Source organism: Hippopotamus amphibius, chromosome 1, assembly GCF_030028045.1.
Source record: "Hippopotamus amphibius kiboko isolate mHipAmp2 chromosome 1, mHipAmp2.hap2, whole genome shotgun sequence".
NCBI classification, from domain to species: Eukaryota; Metazoa; Chordata; class Mammalia; order Artiodactyla; family Hippopotamidae; genus Hippopotamus; species Hippopotamus amphibius.
The window spans coordinates 26,503,761-26,521,811 of record NC_080186.1 but is presented as its reverse complement, the minus strand read 5'-3'; the positions used below and the strand labels follow the sequence as shown (position 1 = coordinate 26,521,811).

The window sequence follows — 18,051 nt, the reverse complement described above, 5'->3', positions numbered from 1 at the left end:
ACTGTGCTTTTTATGCAGAGATGGTACTCTTGACCCACCCTCTGGGACATGTGTTTTCTAGTGTGTGTGTGTGTGTGTGTGTGTGTGTGTGTGTGTGCGCGTGCGCATGTTTGGAAAGCATTTCTCACTCTTATCTAATTATTCTTGAACCCAAGAGGCTGTACTATGAGATGACCAGTTGGGACCGGTTATGCCTGAAACAGAAGAGAATATGGCAGAGTGGCCCAGGAGGGAGTAGGGTCCTATCATTGGCTCCTTAAGCTCTGCTTTCCAACCTCTAAGCTCTCCAGACAGAGAGATGCAGTGTGCATCTCCCTATAAGTGAGCAAGAGACAGGACTTTATGCTGTCTAAGGGCCATGTCTTTGGGCGTCCCCCTTGACCTCGGTTCTCTCCATGCATTTGTTCATTATCAACAAGCGGAGCCTCAGAGGACACACCCCGGGCCAGCAAGGCCAGAGGGACCTCCTGGCTCTAGTGCTGCCAGTGGAATTGCGGAAAGTTGGGCAATGCAGAGACCTTCTTGGAGGAAGGCTGCTCCTAACCCTGCAGAAAAAGGCATTTTTGAGACGTACGACTTTCAGGTTTTGAGGGGAGTGTGAGCAGCAGTTCTGTGCGTGTGGCTTGATTGACCAGCAGAAGGGTCCCTTTGCTGTTTGCTGGAGGTCACGCGGAGCACGGCCAGCACCCGAGCATCCTTTCTCGGGTGGTCTGGACTCAGAGTTGCACCTAAGACATAATCGACAGGTGTGCACACCCCGCTGCACTGTCAAGGTTCTGCCTCGGGATCAGGTGAGCAGCTTCATAGACAGAAGAGAGATGCTTGGATGCACTCGGGGTAAGAAGGGAGGGACCTGGGGCATCACCCTCAGGTCAGAGGTCAGGGAGGGCTCAGGCAGGGATCAGGACCTCAGGTGGTCCTGCAGGGCTGTAGGGAGAGGGGGATGATTTCTTATGCTTCTTAGAGGGATCTTCCCAGACTTCAGACTTGGTCTCTGCAGCCGCCTGCCCGGCTGGCCCTGCCACCAGCCTTCTAACACTGGGCTCCACCTTCTCGTAGAATAGCCTCTTGCCCCGTTTCTAGACCTCTGTAGTGTCCTCCTCAGAAGGCTGGGCTGTGGCTCTGACCTGGCCGAAAGGCCATCCACACAATCCTGTAACCACCGGAGCTTCCATAGAAGGGGGTTTGGGGCGGGGGGGTGGCAAGGCACCCAGGAGGATCGCGTGGTTTCCTGTTCTAACTCTTCTCCTCAGGACCCTTGTCCTCCTGTGGGGCAACCTGGGACATGAACTGCTTTGGAATGAAAAGAAACACACAGTTATAGGTGCCACCCTGCAACCACTGTCAGCTGCAGTGGCAGCGCTGTTGACACCTGTCATTCCAATTTCCCTCAGCACAAAGGAGGTAGCTCCCAGAGTCACCTGGTAGCATCTTGCCCTGGCCCTGGTGTAATTGGCCCATCTGCCAGGACACTGGTGTATTTCCAATCCCAAGGGCGTACCTGTCCCTCCTAAGAACTCCAGTGCGCACCTGGACTCCTTCCTGCCCAAGGAGACCCTCCACATGTGCAGCTGACCAACCCTCCAAACTTTCCATACGTTCTTGTATTTCTGACCCATGAAATGACTGTTTTCTTGCATTTGTGATCCCCAATCTCTTCCTTACCTTTAATTACTGAAAATTTCTTAGACCTCACCCCTACACATACTGCAGCTTTTCTCCCAGAACTACCTGATCTCTTCTAGTTTGGCCCCCACCAAAATTATGACCTCTGTCATCTGCAAGACAGGAGGGCCTCTAAATGCAATAATGTGGAAAACAACAACTCCCAGCTCAAGACGGCATGAAGCCCATATGTATAACTACATCCTTTAGAGTTCCCACGGAAATGACTAAAGGGACATGAAAATGGGAAATTAGGGAAGAGTGCCTTTCACATACAACGTAAAGGAATTTTTGCCAAATGGAATACCCCCCAAAAGGGGTCCATTTTGAAAAAGAGCCTAACCAAAGTGTAATTCACGTAAGTGAAGTGAAATCCTGCCTGGGGATTAAGTGCTAGAAACTTCAAGGGAAAAAAAATGCATCTAAGACCACCTAGCTGAGAGCGGCTGAGCCTGGAGCCAAGAACACACCATGGGGCTGTTGGCAGGAACCAGATTTCAATCCCACTAGCTCTTCTGGAAGCGTACAGGGTCTGAGAAACCACACAGAGATGCAATTCCCTCACAACACGACATTCTGGATTCTGTTGGCTGTTGTCGGCAAGCAGGATAAAGCAGAGCAGTGCCGTGGCTGGTGCCTAACGAGGGTGGGCAGGCTTATTAGAGAAGAGGATGCCATGATCACACACACACACACACATACACACACGTACATACACACACTCCCCCTCACACATACACACGCTTTAGCACTGGGAGCAGGAGAAGCCCCTCCTGTGGCCTCTTCTGGCTTAACGCTTCTGCTCCCCCTTAGAGACTACCGGGTCTTTCCAGGATCCATTTTTATTCTCCCCCTGCCACAGCGTGCCAACAGGAAAATGAACTGGATATGTGTGAATATTCAGTAGATCAGAAGGGGACCTGTCTGAGGCGTCAGAGTTAATTGCCCCTCTGTAAACAACAAAGAAAAAAAAAGTACTTTAAAAGCTTCTAATTTGTATTCTTAACAGGATTTGAGAGAATATTATATTTACAACACAAAAATAGGCAATGATAAAAACAGAGCAATCTGAGATGAGGAAAGATTGACTAGAGATGAAAAACATGATCACCCAATTAAAAAATGGAATGGAGGCAATGAACAGAAGATGGTAAACTGCAGAAAAATGAAATCACTTTGTTATAAGTTTGAGAACTTCGCTCGCATCTCATAATGAAATGAAAAAGAGAATTCTTTTATATTAATAAAATGTACAATCAACCCCAGTAAAACTTTATGCACCAAATAACATAGCATGAATAAATTAAATAAAAATTGCTAGAAATGTAAAAAATTTTAATAAAGTCACAATCATTGTGGAAGATTTAATATATCTCTGTTAGTCTCTGACATATCATCTAGGTTAAAAATAAATAAGGATTTAGGTAGCTTGAATAATATAACAGAATAAAAGCAAAGAAAGTAGAAGAATGATACTTTTAAAGATAAAGGCAAAAGTGATTGACAAAAGAAAGCTAAGAAAAATAGCAATTACCAACAAAACCACATGGTTCTTTGAAAAATAATAAAATAGACAAAATTTGTAGGATTGATCAAGGAATAAAGAAGCCACAAATATATAATTTTAAGAATGAAAAAGGAACATAGTCATAGATAAGGTAGAGATTATGAAAACAATAAGAAAATGTTTAGGAAAAAGCATAAGCCAAAAAACATGAAAGTTTAAATGAAATGGAAATTTTTATAGATTAAAAAGTACTAATATCAAGAAAAAATACAAATCTGAATAAACCAATAACCACTTAAAACATTGGAATTCTCCCATGTTCTCTCTCAAAATCCCCAGGCCTAGACTATTTTACAGGTAAACTCATAAAATTTCAAGGAACAATTAATCCCTGCAGTAATCAAACTGTGTCAAAGGAGAGAATTAGTATCCTTCTCCCCACTCACTTTCTTTAAATGGGGCAAGTAGAAATTGATATCAAACTGAATAAGGGCAGTATAAAGTATTCAGCCAGTTTCACTTATGATCATGGATCTAAAAATCCTAAATACAGTATCATGTTGAATCTAGCTGTGCATTAAAACAAAAATGACCAAATGGGATGGATTCCAGGAATGTAAAGATGTGTCAACATTAGAAAAGCTCCTAATTTTATTTATTGGGCAACCCATATGAAACTGTCATTTTTGTAGGTCAAGAACAGTCAAATATCAGCAATTTCACCCTATAAACAGATTAGGAGAGAAAAATATATGATCCTGCCAAAGTATCCCAAAACATGAAATTCAGTACTCACTCATAATTTTTAAAAAATATAAAGCTATGGACATAACTTTATTAATCTGATAAAAATTTTCTACCAACACCTGTAGCAAACATTATACTTAATGACAAAACTTCCTAAGGAGTCCCAGTAAAGTCAGGAACAAGACCAGTTGTTCTGCTACCAATAGTATTCAATCCAAGCCACTACAGTTATTCAAAGAAAAGAACAAATAAGCTATAACAATTAGAAGGGAATATCCAAATTGTCTCTTATTTGGAAAATACAAAACAACCAACTGATAACCTTTCAGAACCAATAAGACAATTCAGCAAAGCTGCTGCTGTTTCTACAACAAATTCAAACAGGTAATCAGAGGTGGGGTAAAGGTCTCATAATAGAAACAAGAACTATAAGACATAAATACATATAAATAAGACATATAAATAAATGAAAACAATAAGCCTAACAAAAATGTGTATATTCTTTACTGAGAAAATTATAAAACTTTATACTGAAGGACATAAAATTAAAATAAATGCAGGGAGGTTTCATATTCTGGGCTGAACAAAGGCTATGAATAGGCAATTCACAGAGGAGGAAAGTAGAATTGATAAACTTACAAAAAGATGTTCCCCTTTGGTGGTAATCAGGGATATACAAATTAAAACGTGATACCATTTCACACCCATCATATTGGAAAATTTTAGAGTGCCTGAAAATATCAAGTGTTGGCAAAAATATAAGGCAATGAAAGCTGTCATACGTTGCTAGTGAGAGGTTAAATTGGTATTACTCTTCGGAGAGCAATCTGACAATATCTAACAAAACTGAAGATGTGCCTTCCATGTATAACCCATATAAGCAGACATGCATACAGCAGTGTTCATAGGAATGTTACATTGTAACTGTATTAAAAGCTATCCATTTAGCATATTTCTTTTGAAGGCAGTCCTCTTGCAGAACTGTCTTAGATGTAGTGGTATGTGCATATCAAAAACCAAGTTGTGCACCTTAAATGTAGGCAATTTTTATTTATCAATTACATTTCAATAAAGCTGAAAAAAGTGGAAACACATAATAGAGAAAAAAGGTTAGATGTAATGGGTGTGTATAGATTCTCTCAGATTTGTCAGGGATAAATCCATCACCTGTAAATAATGACCATCAAAGCAATTTTCTTATGGACAAGTAATATCTGTTAGAAAATAAATGTATGCAAGGGCCCAATTCTCAATATCAATTAAAAAATATAAAAATGCCCAGGAATAAGTACAGAGTTTTGCTGAGAGATATAAAAGACAACTTGATTAAATGGAGCCAGATGTCATGTATATGCATAGGAAGATTTAGTATCATATAGATATATGTTTTCTCTCTTATCAATCCATGTATTTAATATTAATATTAATTAGTAGAATTATGCAAGTTGTTTTGGGTCTTTTGGAGGCATTGGGAGGAGTCATTGTTTCTTTTAATTTGAGAAATTCTTCTTGAGTTTATCTAAAGGAATAAACATGGGGAAATAATTTTTTAAGTTAAAAGAAGACAAATGTGAGGAGACTTGCCCTACCAAGTATTTAACTATATTACAAAGCTACAGTAACTAAAACAGTATAGATCATGCACAGGAATAGGCAAATAGATAACTGCGGTAGAATAGAAAATCAACCAAAAAAAAATTTATATAACTATGTATGTGATAAATGTGGATTTAAAGTTGGTGGTGGGTGCAATATTTACAAACAGGATTTGGTTGAAAATGGCTAATCAACCAGGAAGAAAAGGTTTCTTACATCATTTGCCAAAATTCCAGGTGGATTTATGAACAAAACTGCTGAAAGAAAATATTGGTTTATTTATTCATCATACATTTGTTGAGTGCCTCTAATGTGCGAGGGCACCACATATTCTGGACAATGATATGGGAATGATTATATTGTGGGTTGGGTTACTTTTATGATGGAAATTTCTACAGCTGTTTAAGTGCTGTTGTGGAAAAAATATTTAATGATTTAAAAAATATACACATTATATTAGGTGAAAGAACAGGTTACCATATATGAGGGTGAGTCAAAAATTATCTGCACTCTGGCTATAGAATTTATTTTAATTAACTTTTAGAAAAGATAAATATATCATTTTTTGACATAATCTCCTTGCTTTTCAATACACTTTATCCATCTGTCAACAAACTTTCATATTCCCTCATTAAAAAATGTTTTAGGCTGAGCTGCAAGCCATGAATGCACCGCTGTCTTCACTTCATCAGAGGTGAATCTTCGTCCTCATAGGGCTGCTTTCAGGGGACCAAACAGGTGAAAGTCTGATGGAGCAAGATCGGGACTATAGGGAGGATGCTTTAACACCTGAAAATGAAGTTTTTGCAGAGTGTCGACAGTGTGGGCTGAAGCATGGGGACATGCATTGTCATGCAAGATCACAGCATCCTTGGATAGCAGTCCTCTGTGTTTAATTCAAAGTTTAGGCTTCAGCTCTTCAATAAGCATCTCTATCCATTCACACACACTTCTTTGAGACAAAACAGTTTCTCCATAATGCGCACAAAGTCTTTGATAAATAATGGCACCAAGTACACCCTCAGAGCACAAAAAACAAATCACTACATGCTACTCTTCTTTCATGAAAATCACAAGTGGGGCATCCATTTTTGCTCACACTGCAGTTACAAATGAACTGATGTAACACGTTCATACCTGCACAGCTGTGACTAGGAAAACAGTCTCCTTGAACAGAAAGTGCTGATAAGACAGTGTGGCCAACAGAAGTTTTACTATAACCAGAGTGTGGATAATTTTTGACTCACCCTCATAGTATCTATAGTTTGATCTTGTTTTTATAAAAAAAAAATTGTTTTAATATATAAGAAAAGATATGCATAGAATGAAGACTAGAAAGATAGTCACCAAAATATTATGGGTGCTGAAATTTGCTTTTAGTTTCTTCGTGCTTTTCTGTTTTATAAGTTTCCTGCAATGACTTTTATCATAATGACACATTAAGAACAAAAATGTTCTTAATGTATAAGGATGAATTATGCTTTGAAATTAAGGAAAAAATCCTGTTCCTGTTATACTTTTATTAATTAACAACAATTTCTTAGTACCATAATATATCCAGTGAGTGTTCAAATTTTCAATTATCTCATAAAAGCCATAATATTTTTTAAATTTACAGTTTATTTGAATTAGGATCCAAGTAAGTTCTACACATTGGATTAGTTGCCTCAAGTATTTTTTTAGTCTTTAGGTTTCTACCTCCATCTCTTTTTTTTAAACTCTCTTGTAATTTATTTATTATTTATTTGTAACCTATTTGTTTATTTATAATTTATTCATTTCATATGTTCCTCTGTCCTCTGTATTTCCTATAAGTTGGAAATTGGAGCCAGTGGCTTATCTGATTCAGGTTTGATTTTTTTTTTTGGCAAAATGACTCTGTAGGTATTTGTGTGGCTTCCATTAAGAAACACGTGATGTCTGGTTGTCTCCCTTATTGTGATGTTAGCTAGTGTTGATGATTAATGCCTTGATCAATTAATTAGAAAATATATGTTTTAATGGATAAAGCTATTTGTATAACAATCTGGATGCAGCGGTGGGCTAAACTCTTTGAACTGGTGTCATCTCTATGTCTGCTGGCACTCCAGAATTCTCCCAGTCTATCTGTGATATAAAGCAATTGCACATAGGATCTGGAAACAGACTTTTGAAGCTCCCAGGGGCCTAAACAAATCTCTGTAATATACAGCACTGTTAGCTTGAAGGATGGCTTCTTTTAGGAAGTTTTGCTTCATAAATAGTAGAATGGAAATATTGTTCCAATTTGCTGGCAGCTGGCACCACATCCTGTGGCATGCACAAATATTCATCACCCACCCATAGATCCCATCTTTGATATTTACCAAAGCACCAGGGGGTCCTTCAGTCAATCACAACTTCTGTTGTTATTTGCGCGATTATCTGGAAAGGAGCAGCAACCTCAGGACCTGCGGAGCCAATTCGTTATGCTGATGATCGTTGTCTTTGCTGGTGCTCCGAAGTTCAGGGGACAGATGGGAGTCAGAGAAGCCAGATGCCTGCACGATTCCACCCCTGGCAAGCCCTGCAGGCCCTCACTGGGGCCCTCATTTTAGGAGGGAAGGGGCAGAGGCTGAGCTTGGGGAAGGGGAAGATGCCGCGACACCTGACATGCAGGACATTTTAACTCCATCCTGCTGGATCCCAGGGGCCGTGTCCAGCAGAGTGTGAGACTGAGGCCACTGCCACAGCGGGGTGGGGAGGGGATTAGGGAGGAGGACGATCTTGTCATCTCCTGCAAGGACAGGATGGAGTGTTTAGCAATGCAGAAAAGTCTAATGGTTGCAGCCTGCCCCGTCTGCAGAAACAGATGGTTTGGGCAGTCAGGCAGCCCCAGCCTGGCCTCCCCCAGCTGCTGAAGAGTGAGCTTGTGCCATATGGGGGGTGAGGGAACAAGACCAGATCTCCTCTGGAAAGGTTAGAACAGCAGCCAGTTCCTAGAGATCAGATTCACACCAGAGATGGGCCAGGCACAGAACTGGCACCAAGTGGAGGCGAGAGGGGCTGATAACTCACCCGGTGGCCACCACCCCTCTGCCATCTTCCTTACATCTGGTCACTGACTGTCCCCCTAACAGTCGTTATCGGTGCTAAATTCTGGGAATGTGGGCTGTGGGATGGGAAGCCCTTGTTCCAGATAAGGCCATGCTGATGACGTGGGGTTGGGGTCTCTCCCGTGTCCAGGTCTACGATGGCAACAACAACTCTGCCCGTTTGCTGGGGGTGTTCAGCCGCTCCGAGATGCTGGGGGTGACGTTGAACAGCACGTCCAGCAGTCTGTGGCTTGATTTCATCACTGATGCTGAGAACACCAGCAAGGGCTTTGAGCTGCATTTTTCTAGTAAGTCTTTCTTGCATCTGAGTGGAAGATGAAATCGGGCACTCCCCGGTTCTGCACACAGGGAGACTGGGCTCTGGGACATCACCCATCAGTTAGTGGGTTTGATTTTCTCTAACTGGCGCACGCGTAGCTGATTGTTTCCCCTAAGACATTGTGCCCGTGATTTGGAAAAGCTGCCACTTGGCGTGCAGTTCCATGGTTACACCTGTGATTAACTGAGCTGAGAGTCACAGCACACCCTTGACTCACTAATCACCTTTTACTCACTAAAAATAATAAGCGCTGAGCCTTTTAATTAAAGCAACCAAAGATAGCCTTTCCTAATCATGACATTTATAAAATAATGTTCAGCTACAGTCAGATGTAAAAACAGCAAACACTAATGTATAATTATATTCTTTTTTACTACTCCCTAAAGAGTCGAGGCTTGATTCTTTCCCTTTTTTCCTGCTTTTAACTTTCTCCTTTACTCCTGAGATTTCAAAAACAGACAGCCCTGAGGTTTGTACACAGCCCCAGAGTACTTGGAATCACATCTCTGTACTTTGGCTTCACAGCTATTTTACTCATTTATTTGAGCTTCTACTTGCCCAGTAGCTACAAAGCAATGTGCTTTGTAGACTATTTTAAAATCCAGTGAAAATCTATCAACTGATGAATGGATAAGTAAAATGCGGTCTGTCCATCCATGCAATGGGATATTATTTGGCCATAGAAAAGACTTCAGTTCTGATCCATGTTACAACATGGGTGAACCTTGAAAACATGATTCGTGAAAGAAGCCCGTCACAGTACACGTAGACATGTGTATTGCATGAACCATTGATATGAACCATTTATGGGTCCAGAACAGGCAAATCCATAGAGATTGAAGGAAAATGGTTGATTGCCTGGGGATGAGGAGTTGGGGGAAATTACCTTCACTTTGAAGTGATGAAAATGTCCTAAATTTAATTGCGATGTTAGTCACATAACTATGCATAAACTAAAAGACACTGAATTATACACTTTAGATGGGGGAGTGTTTAGGATGTAAGTTATATCTCAATAAAGCTGTTAGAAAAAAAAATGAGTCTACTCACGATTCTTCTTGCCTGGGTGTGTCAGGTCTGTGCCTGTTACAGCAGGCACACCACTGGAAGAGGATTAAATAGAATCACATTCAAATTCCATTTCTATCATCTGAGATTGTGTGACTTTGGAACCATTTGTGTGACCTTCCTGAGTCAATATTCTCAGCCGTGAAATGCATAGATGCCCTTCCCTATAAGACTCCCGTGAATAACAAACGAGAGCTGACACAGGTGGCCACCGTGCCCTAGGAGCTCTGTGTAAGCTCACAGAGGTCTCCTTCTCCAGGCTCGTTCAATAGAGTATATTTAAGCAAGACAAAATTGAGCTTTGAAACATACATTTAAAGTGACTTTTCCATATTACGCTCTCCCATCAGACTGTCTTAGTGAGCAAAATGGAAAGAGCAGCTCCCGCTAGCAAAATGCTATGGGGTCAAACCAAAAAAAAAAAAAGAAAGAAAGGAAAAGAAAATCCAGAGCCTATACCTGAAAACTATTAAAAGCTGTCCTGGGAGAAATAATAGATGTCATTTACGTATAGCAACAGGGGGACGAACCCTCTGTAACAGACCCTCACCTGAGCACAGCCACGTGGCATCCTGAGCACAGTGTCTCCATCAGGACCTAGAGGCACGTGCTGGGTGGCTTCCTTAAGGACATGCGTCTAGTGGTGGGAGCCGGGGGTGGGGGAGCGGCGGTGTTGTGCCGAACACATCTTACTCACCCTTATCTCTCCTCTCGTCCCCAGGTTTTGAACTCATCAGATGTGAGGACCCAGGAACCCCCCAGTTTGGCTACAAGGTTCACGATGGAGGCCACTTTGCAGGGAGCTCCGTGACCTTCAGCTGTGACCCTGGGTACAGCCTGCGGGGCAGCGAGGAGCTGCTGTGTCTGAGCGGGGAGCGCAGGACCTGGGACCGGCCACTCCCCACCTGTGTCGGTAGGAGGCCTCTTGCTCTTCGGGTGACCCCTTGGGTGTCCCCTAACCCCAGGTTCCCAGCTCGGGTCTCCCGTTGACCCCCACGCTCCAGTGCCTGGGGGCTGTTGGAGCCCTGCTGTTCCCGGGAGCCGTCGCTGGCCCTGCCCACCCTTCTCCACATCCTCACTCTGACAGCTCATGACACCCGCACAGCAACGCGGCCAGGCGGTGGCCTGCTACTGTCACACATTTAGCAAGTGGGACCAAGGCCAAGTCATGCCCTCGGAGGGGTGAGAGAGCTGACGGCGGCGAGGTGGGAGGGTCAGTTAGAAGGAAGAGGTGAACTTTTTGTCTGTTCCATGGGTTCCCTGCAACACCAAGTCTCAAATGAGTCTCCAGCTCACTCTGGGCCTCAGTTTCCCCATAGATAAAATGGGGGTCATGCTTCCTTTTCTGAAGGCACGTTGAAAGAAAGAATCAGATCATGAACTAGCATCTATCTTGTTCTTGAGAAAGAATCAGGTCATGAGCTAGCATCCATCTCACACTTAAGAAAGAATGGGATCATGAACTAGCACCTTCTTAAGCCTGTGGTGCTTCCAGAATGTCAGCACAGGCTCTCTGGAAGTTTCATCCATGTGTCACAAGACAAGAGAAGCCTGGTCCAAGGCAGAAGTGGGAAATAGGCAACACCCCTGCGTCTGTCTGTCTGGCCTTCCCGCTGCTCACCACCCTCCCCACTGCGGGTGTGAGACCCTCCCTGCTGAGCAAGAGTCCACCACGCTGCATCATCCTGCATCCCAGCGCGAAGACCAGGCCTTTCCCTCTCTCCATCCCCTGCCCCACGGCCCACTACCTCAGTGCAGCTCTGGGTAATCGTATAAAGACAAAACACCCACCGAGAAAACATTTCCGTGCCCACTAAGCGCCACGTGCCAGCATCCTTGCAGGTGCATGTTTGGGTATGTGCAGAGGTGGAAGAATGAAAAAAGAAAGAATAAAGCATTCTTCCTGCCCCTGGGGAGCCCATGCCCTGGCAAGAAGAAGAGACATAAACAGATCATTATAATACAAGATAAGCTCTGTAAGAGAGTAGGTGCCAAAGTGTTGAGGGAATAAGAGGAAGTTGTGCTTAGGAGGTGACATTTCAGTTGAGACTTGAAAGGATGGGTAAGCACCACCCACAGGAGGAGAGGGGTGAGGAGCTGGACACTCCAGCCTGAGCAGGTGTGAGGGCCTCGCCAGCACGGTGCGAGGTGGGAAGGGCGCTCCTGTTTCCCCACATTAACAGGATCTTTGACACTGTTACACAGCAGAGGGTCTAAAGGCAAGGATTTCAAAAAAATAATAAAAAAAAAAAATAAAGGCAAAGATTTCAAACCTGACTGTGAACAGAGCAGGATAGCGACCTCTAGAGTCTTCCTCTCCCTGCTCGAGCCGACCCCATCCACAGGCACACCCCGTCCCGATCTCTCTGCGTCCCTGGTTTTATCCCCTTGTTTCATTCATGTGCCAGGTCCCCTGCCAGGCACTGGAAAAACAGGGAAAAGCAGATCCCAGTCCAGCAAGGGAGACACAGGCGTAAGCAGACAGCGGTCGATGCCACAGGCAAGCCAGAGCAACGGCACGTGAAGGAGGTGGTGATTCACACTGCAAGACAATTACTTGCTTTGCAGAAAGGCTCCATCACAAAGTCCTTCTGAATATCTAATCTGCCACTTGGACCGAGTTTAGAGGATCCACTCAAGCAGTGCTGGGAAGAGTATTTATACTTTGAATCTCAGAGGCCTTGCCCACTGAGACTCCTTCAAGCCCCATGTAGGGGAGGGAGGCTGTATATTGGGGATTGTGTGTGTGTCATTTTACACATATGTTGTGGTAGACGTGACCGTGGTCTACTAGAAATGACTACGACAGCTGGAACATCCAGCTGTGTTCTTTGCGGATGAGTGGATGCCGCAGCCGAAACGACACAGCCAGGGCTGTAGGGTGGGGGTAAGAGAGAAGACCAGGAAGACGAGAGTCTCGGGGCCTTGTTGGTGAATCTGCCGCAGGCCGGCCACCTGGCCCCTCCTGCCCCCCATCCGTCCCCAGGTAAAGTGACCCCTGAGGAAAGAGCAGGTGTGTCCCCCAGGAAGTGCTCCCAGGGTCCCTGCCTCCAAACTGTCGCCTCTGGGAAGCAGGAGGGGCTGTGCCGTCAGGAATAGGGAAGGGAGCTCCAGCCTAGGACGGGGATGATGTCCTGCCACCTTTCTAGCTGCCTCTGCTCTTTGTGGGGCCAGACGGGCTTTCTCCCCCCAACGTAGAGCTCATCCTCCCACGCGCACCCTGCTCCCTGCCGCGGGCCCACTCAGCCCTGCATCTCTCAGGCGGGTTGGCAGCTCCCTTCCCCACATCACCACGGAGGCAGTGACCGGGAAGAAAGGGTCTGGTCTGTGAGCGGGCTTCCCGCAGAGGGCCCGCTCCCCCACCCTGCCTCAAGCCATGGGGCTTAATGGGTCCTTTGTAGCAACAGATGAAAGTCAGTCTCGCATTTGTGACCTTGATCCCATTGTCTCCTGCTTCTTCTAAGATCTCACTAATCAGATCTTTCCTAAAAAGCGTTGCAACAAATCTCTTCCTTTTGATTCACGCTGCCTTGATTCAGACCCTTCATAGTAATTCACCTGGGAAGCAATAAGCGTCTCTCATTCATTGGGTCCTCCGCCCATCTGTTCATTCATTAAACATTTGTTAAAGTGTGTATGATGTGCCAAACACCATGCCAGGCACTCGGTGTACAAATGTAAGTAAGACAAGGTCCCTGCAGCCCACAAGTGCATAGTCTTGTGAAGGAGATAGATTTTAATAACGTTACAAGTCTATGATTAAAAACCTGTTCATGTTATAATGGAGGCACAAAAGAGGATAGCGTCAACTCTACTTGGGGAGGGAAGGGCGTCACAAAAGCTTTCACGTGAAAGATGTTGGCCAGGTTGCCCGTCCAAGGAGGGGCCTGAAGGGGCCCAGTGTGCCGGAGCTTGTGGAGTTTATCACCCTTGGCTGGAGCAAGGGGTGCCAGGAGGGGGCCAGAAGAAGCCGAAGGGAGCCTCTCTGGGGGGCTTGATGGGCTCTCCTAAAGAGTTTTGACTTTGCTCTGGGAAGAAAGGTTTAAAGCAAGCAGTGATGTGGCCAGTTTGTATTTAAGACAGATCTTCTGGTGGTGCTGCTGAGCGGGGGCAGCTCTGCCACCCTAGAGGTGGTGAGGGCCTGAGCCACAGCTCTGACCATGAGGGCGGGGGCGGGGGGAGCACGTGTGATAAGTATCCCCGAGGCTCAGGCCCTGGGGCTCAGAGGCAGATGAGGCGAGGGGAAGGAGGAACCAGCTTCTGACCCAGAGCGCTGCTCTGATGGGGAGTGTGGACCTCTTCACTGGTGCCCCGCTTCCAGGTCCACCCCTCTGTGCCCCTTCACGCTGTTACAGCAGTGTTACTCCTAACGTGTGCACTGTGTGTAAAGGGATGGATTTACTCATGTGCGTAAACACTGAGGTTCTCCTAACACAGGAAAAGGGCCACAGCCTGGTGTGCAGTGCCCTTCGATGCACGGTGCTCACCCAGCCTTCCAGCCCTGCCTCCCAGCACGCCCCATCTCACACCCTGTGCCCCAAGCTGCCGGGCTGTTTCCCGCCCCCAGGCTGTTTGCAGTACTCTTCCTGCTGGCCTCCCCGCCCCACCCCTGCCACCCGCCCCACCCCGCCCTGCCCTGGAGGAAGTTGGTCACCTCCTCCTCTGTGCTGCCACTTGCCATGGACGTGCCTCTGTCCGGGCGTGGGGCACACACGGTGGCCGTCTCCTCCTCCCACACCCTGAGCTGTCCGGGAGGAAGGATGCGGTGTCTTGTGCTCCTGGAACCTGGCACAGGCCCAGTCAATGACCAGGTTCAAGTCTCTGCACATTCTCAGGAGGCCTCGAAGAGTTTGGTCACAGAGTGGACCATCAGTCCTATCCCCACGGAACTTTTTTAAAATATGAGATAGACTTCACATGTGATATAGTTGGCCCATTTAAAGTGTACCATTCAATACCTTGTAGTGTATTCACAGGGTTGTACAACCATCACCACAATCGAATTTTTGAACATCTTGCCTCCCCAAAAGGAACCCTGTACCAGTTAGCAGTCACTCTCCACTGCCCACTCCTCTTCAGGCCTTGGCAACCACGAGTGTACTTTCTGTCTCTGTAGATTTGACCGTTCTAGATATTTTATATAAATAGAAACACACACTACGTGGCCTTTTGTGCCTGGGTTCTTTAACTTAGCATAATGTTTTCAGCATTACAATTCATGCATGTTGTATCATGTGTCAGTACCTCTTTCTTTTTTATGACCAAATAATAGTCCATTGTATGGATATACTACATGTGTCAATCCATTCATCAGCTGATGGACATTTGGGTTGTTTCCCTTTTGGGGATGTTATGAATAATGCCGCTGTGGTCATTCGTGTACAAGGTTTCACCTGAACATATGTTTCATTTCTCTTGGGTATATATCCAAGAGCAGAAATGCTGCGGTCATAGGGCAGCTATGTTTAACATTTTGAGGACCTATATAGGAAACTGTTCTCCAAAGCAGCTGCGCCATTTTGCACTCCCACCAGCAATGCCTGAGGGTTCCAGTTTCTCCACATCGTCACCTATACCCTAGTTAGTCTGTCTTTTTGATTATAACCATCCTAGAGGTTACGAAGTGGGATCTCATTGTGGTTTTGCTTTGCATTTCCCTAATGACTGCTGATGTTAACACATCTTCCCATGTGCTTATTGGCCATTTGTATACTTTCTTTGCAGAAATGTCTAGTCAAAGGCTTTGCCCATTTTTTAACTGAGCTGTTTGTCTTTTCATTGTTGAGTTATAGGGGCTCTTGTAGACCCTGGATACAAGTCTCATGCAAGGGCCTTGCTCTACGCTGCACTCAGCTACCTGGAATGAACGAGAGGGACCCTGGCACACAGGCAGGAGAAGCCAGTGGGTTGCTGCTTTGAGCACAGGTCACCCCCTGATGCTCACTCTTCTGGGATTTCTTTCAGCCGAGTGTGGAGGGACAGTGAAAGGAGAGGCGTCGGGGCAGGTGCTGTCACCCGGCTATCCAGCTCCCTACGAACACAACCTCAACTGCATCTGGACCATCGAGGCCGATGCCGGCTGCACCATCGGGTAAGTGTCAGGGCCTGCAGAGGAACCATTGCCAGCTGTTCAGGGGGGTCGTCACCAACGTTGTCACCAGTCCTCCGGCCAGCAGCTGGCCCTGCCCACCTCACCTGGAGGCCCTGGGGATTAACAGTGGTTGCTATGACCCCAGGCTCAGGCCGGGGCCCATGGAAAACTTGAAAAGGCCGGCCTTGGCATCACAGGACTGCAGTCCAAGTTCAGACAATTCACTGGCCCAGGTGGCACAGTGACCACACGGTAGCTGAGGGCATAGGCTTGATTCCAAGCCCTGCCATGTACCATTTATAGGACTTTAGGGAAGTCTCTTCTCCTCTCCTTCTGTGGCATATGGGTGATAATACTGGCTTCTCAGGATAAAGCATCTGAATAAGACATTGCAGGTAATGTACCGAGCACAGTGCTCGGAACATTGTAAATATTTAATCATGGTTCTGTGATTCTCTCTCCGATGGTAGTAAGGGTCAGCTTACTAACCCAGTATGACCCCAGATTGCTTTTCTTTCTTTTCTTTTTAATTAATTAATTTATTTATTTATTAGCTGTGTTGGGTCTTCATTGCTGTACGCAGGCTTTCTCTAGTTGCAGAGAACAAGAGCTACTCTTTGTTGCGGTGTGTGGGCTTCTCATTGCCTCATTGCCGTAGCTTCTCTTGTTGTGGAGCACAGGATCTTCAGTAGTTGTGGCACGCGGGCTCAATAGTTGAGGCTCACAGGCTCTAGAGCACAGGCTTAATAGTTGTGGTGCATGGGCTTAGTTGCTCCATGGCATGTGGGATCTTCCCAGACCAGGGCTCGAACTCGTGTCCCCTGCATTGGCAGGTGGGTTCTTAACCACTGCGCCACCAGGGAAACCCCTGCTTCTCTTTCTCAATCTGAGTTTCTACATCTGTAAAATGAGAATAAAAATGCTTATGCTTTAGGGTTGTGGAGCGAATAGTTAGAAAAGTCCAGCACACTGTCTGGTACTCTGTATGTATTCCCTCGAAATATAACTTCCTTTCCACATACGTGGTTACTAACAGGGATTACTTTTTGGAGTTCCAAAGAGTCAGAGAAGAAAGGAGCTTTACCATTTATTGAGCACAGGGCCTGGCACACGTAATGTCATATTAACTCTTCGCAATAGCCCTGGTAATACGAATAGTAAGCCCTAAAAATAAATAGACATTCTTATTACTCCCATTTTATAGATGAGAGAACTGAGGTTCCAGGAGAACGCATGGTGTGTCTAAGCTTGCACAATGAATCAGAAAGCTGAGGTGTGAACCCAAGTCTTTCTGAATCTTCACAACAGATAACGCTGCTGGCCAATCTGGGTTCAGAGGAGCTGTGAGGAAAAGAGCAGGTTGGTGTAGCAGGAAGGATGTAGTGTGGACCAGGCAACTGGAGAGGAAACCGTCTGGCTGGAGTGGCGAATGCATGTGGACAAGGAATAGGAGACAGAGTGGGTTGGGGTATGGCCTGGTTACGGAGGATTCTAAATGCCAGTAGACAAGGGGGAGCCTTGGAAGGTTCCTAAGCAGGGTTATTTGCAGTGGAGAGAGCTCACAGGAAGAAAAGCAGTCAAAAGTCTGTTGCAATAATCCAGGGAGGAAGTGCTGAGACTTTAGGATTGTGAGGAGTCAAGACAAGAGGCAGAAGTGTGGCCAGGAGAGGATCCCTGCCCTGGGGAGCTCTCCGTGAAGGAGAACTGGCTGAACAGGTGGGTTGCTGCCAGAGATACAGCTGTTTGTACATTTGCTGATGTACACGTGGTCTTAGTCTAATTAAAGAAATGTATGAAGTGGTTGCCACGTGCAAGTTTTTGAGCTCAGCCCTGTGCAAAATGAGGTCAGCAGAGCAGTTAGGGATTTTGTACTATTGGGACACGTTAAATACACAAATGCATCCTATGCACCACTGCTGGAATCACCTTCTGGAAGCACGCCTGATCAACTCACAGTCTAACTAGAACCCTTGCATGGCACCCA

General features: G+C 45.4%; 1 protein-coding gene across 2 annotated transcripts in view; it reads left to right on the top strand.

Annotated features, from left to right (window-relative positions):
- CSMD2 (CUB and Sushi multiple domains 2) overlaps window positions 1–18,051 on the top strand; it is a 629,134-nt gene that overhangs the window by 432,785 nt on the left and 178,298 nt on the right. For both annotated transcript variants that reach the window (XM_057744228.1, XM_057744218.1), the window contains exons 23-25: window positions 8,720–8,876; window positions 10,698–10,889; window positions 15,941–16,067. In XM_057744228.1, coding sequence (XP_057600211.1) covers window positions 8,720–8,876; window positions 10,698–10,889; window positions 15,941–16,067 — 476 coding nt within the window. The remainder of the gene's footprint in view (window positions 1–8,719; window positions 8,877–10,697; window positions 10,890–15,940; window positions 16,068–18,051) is intronic.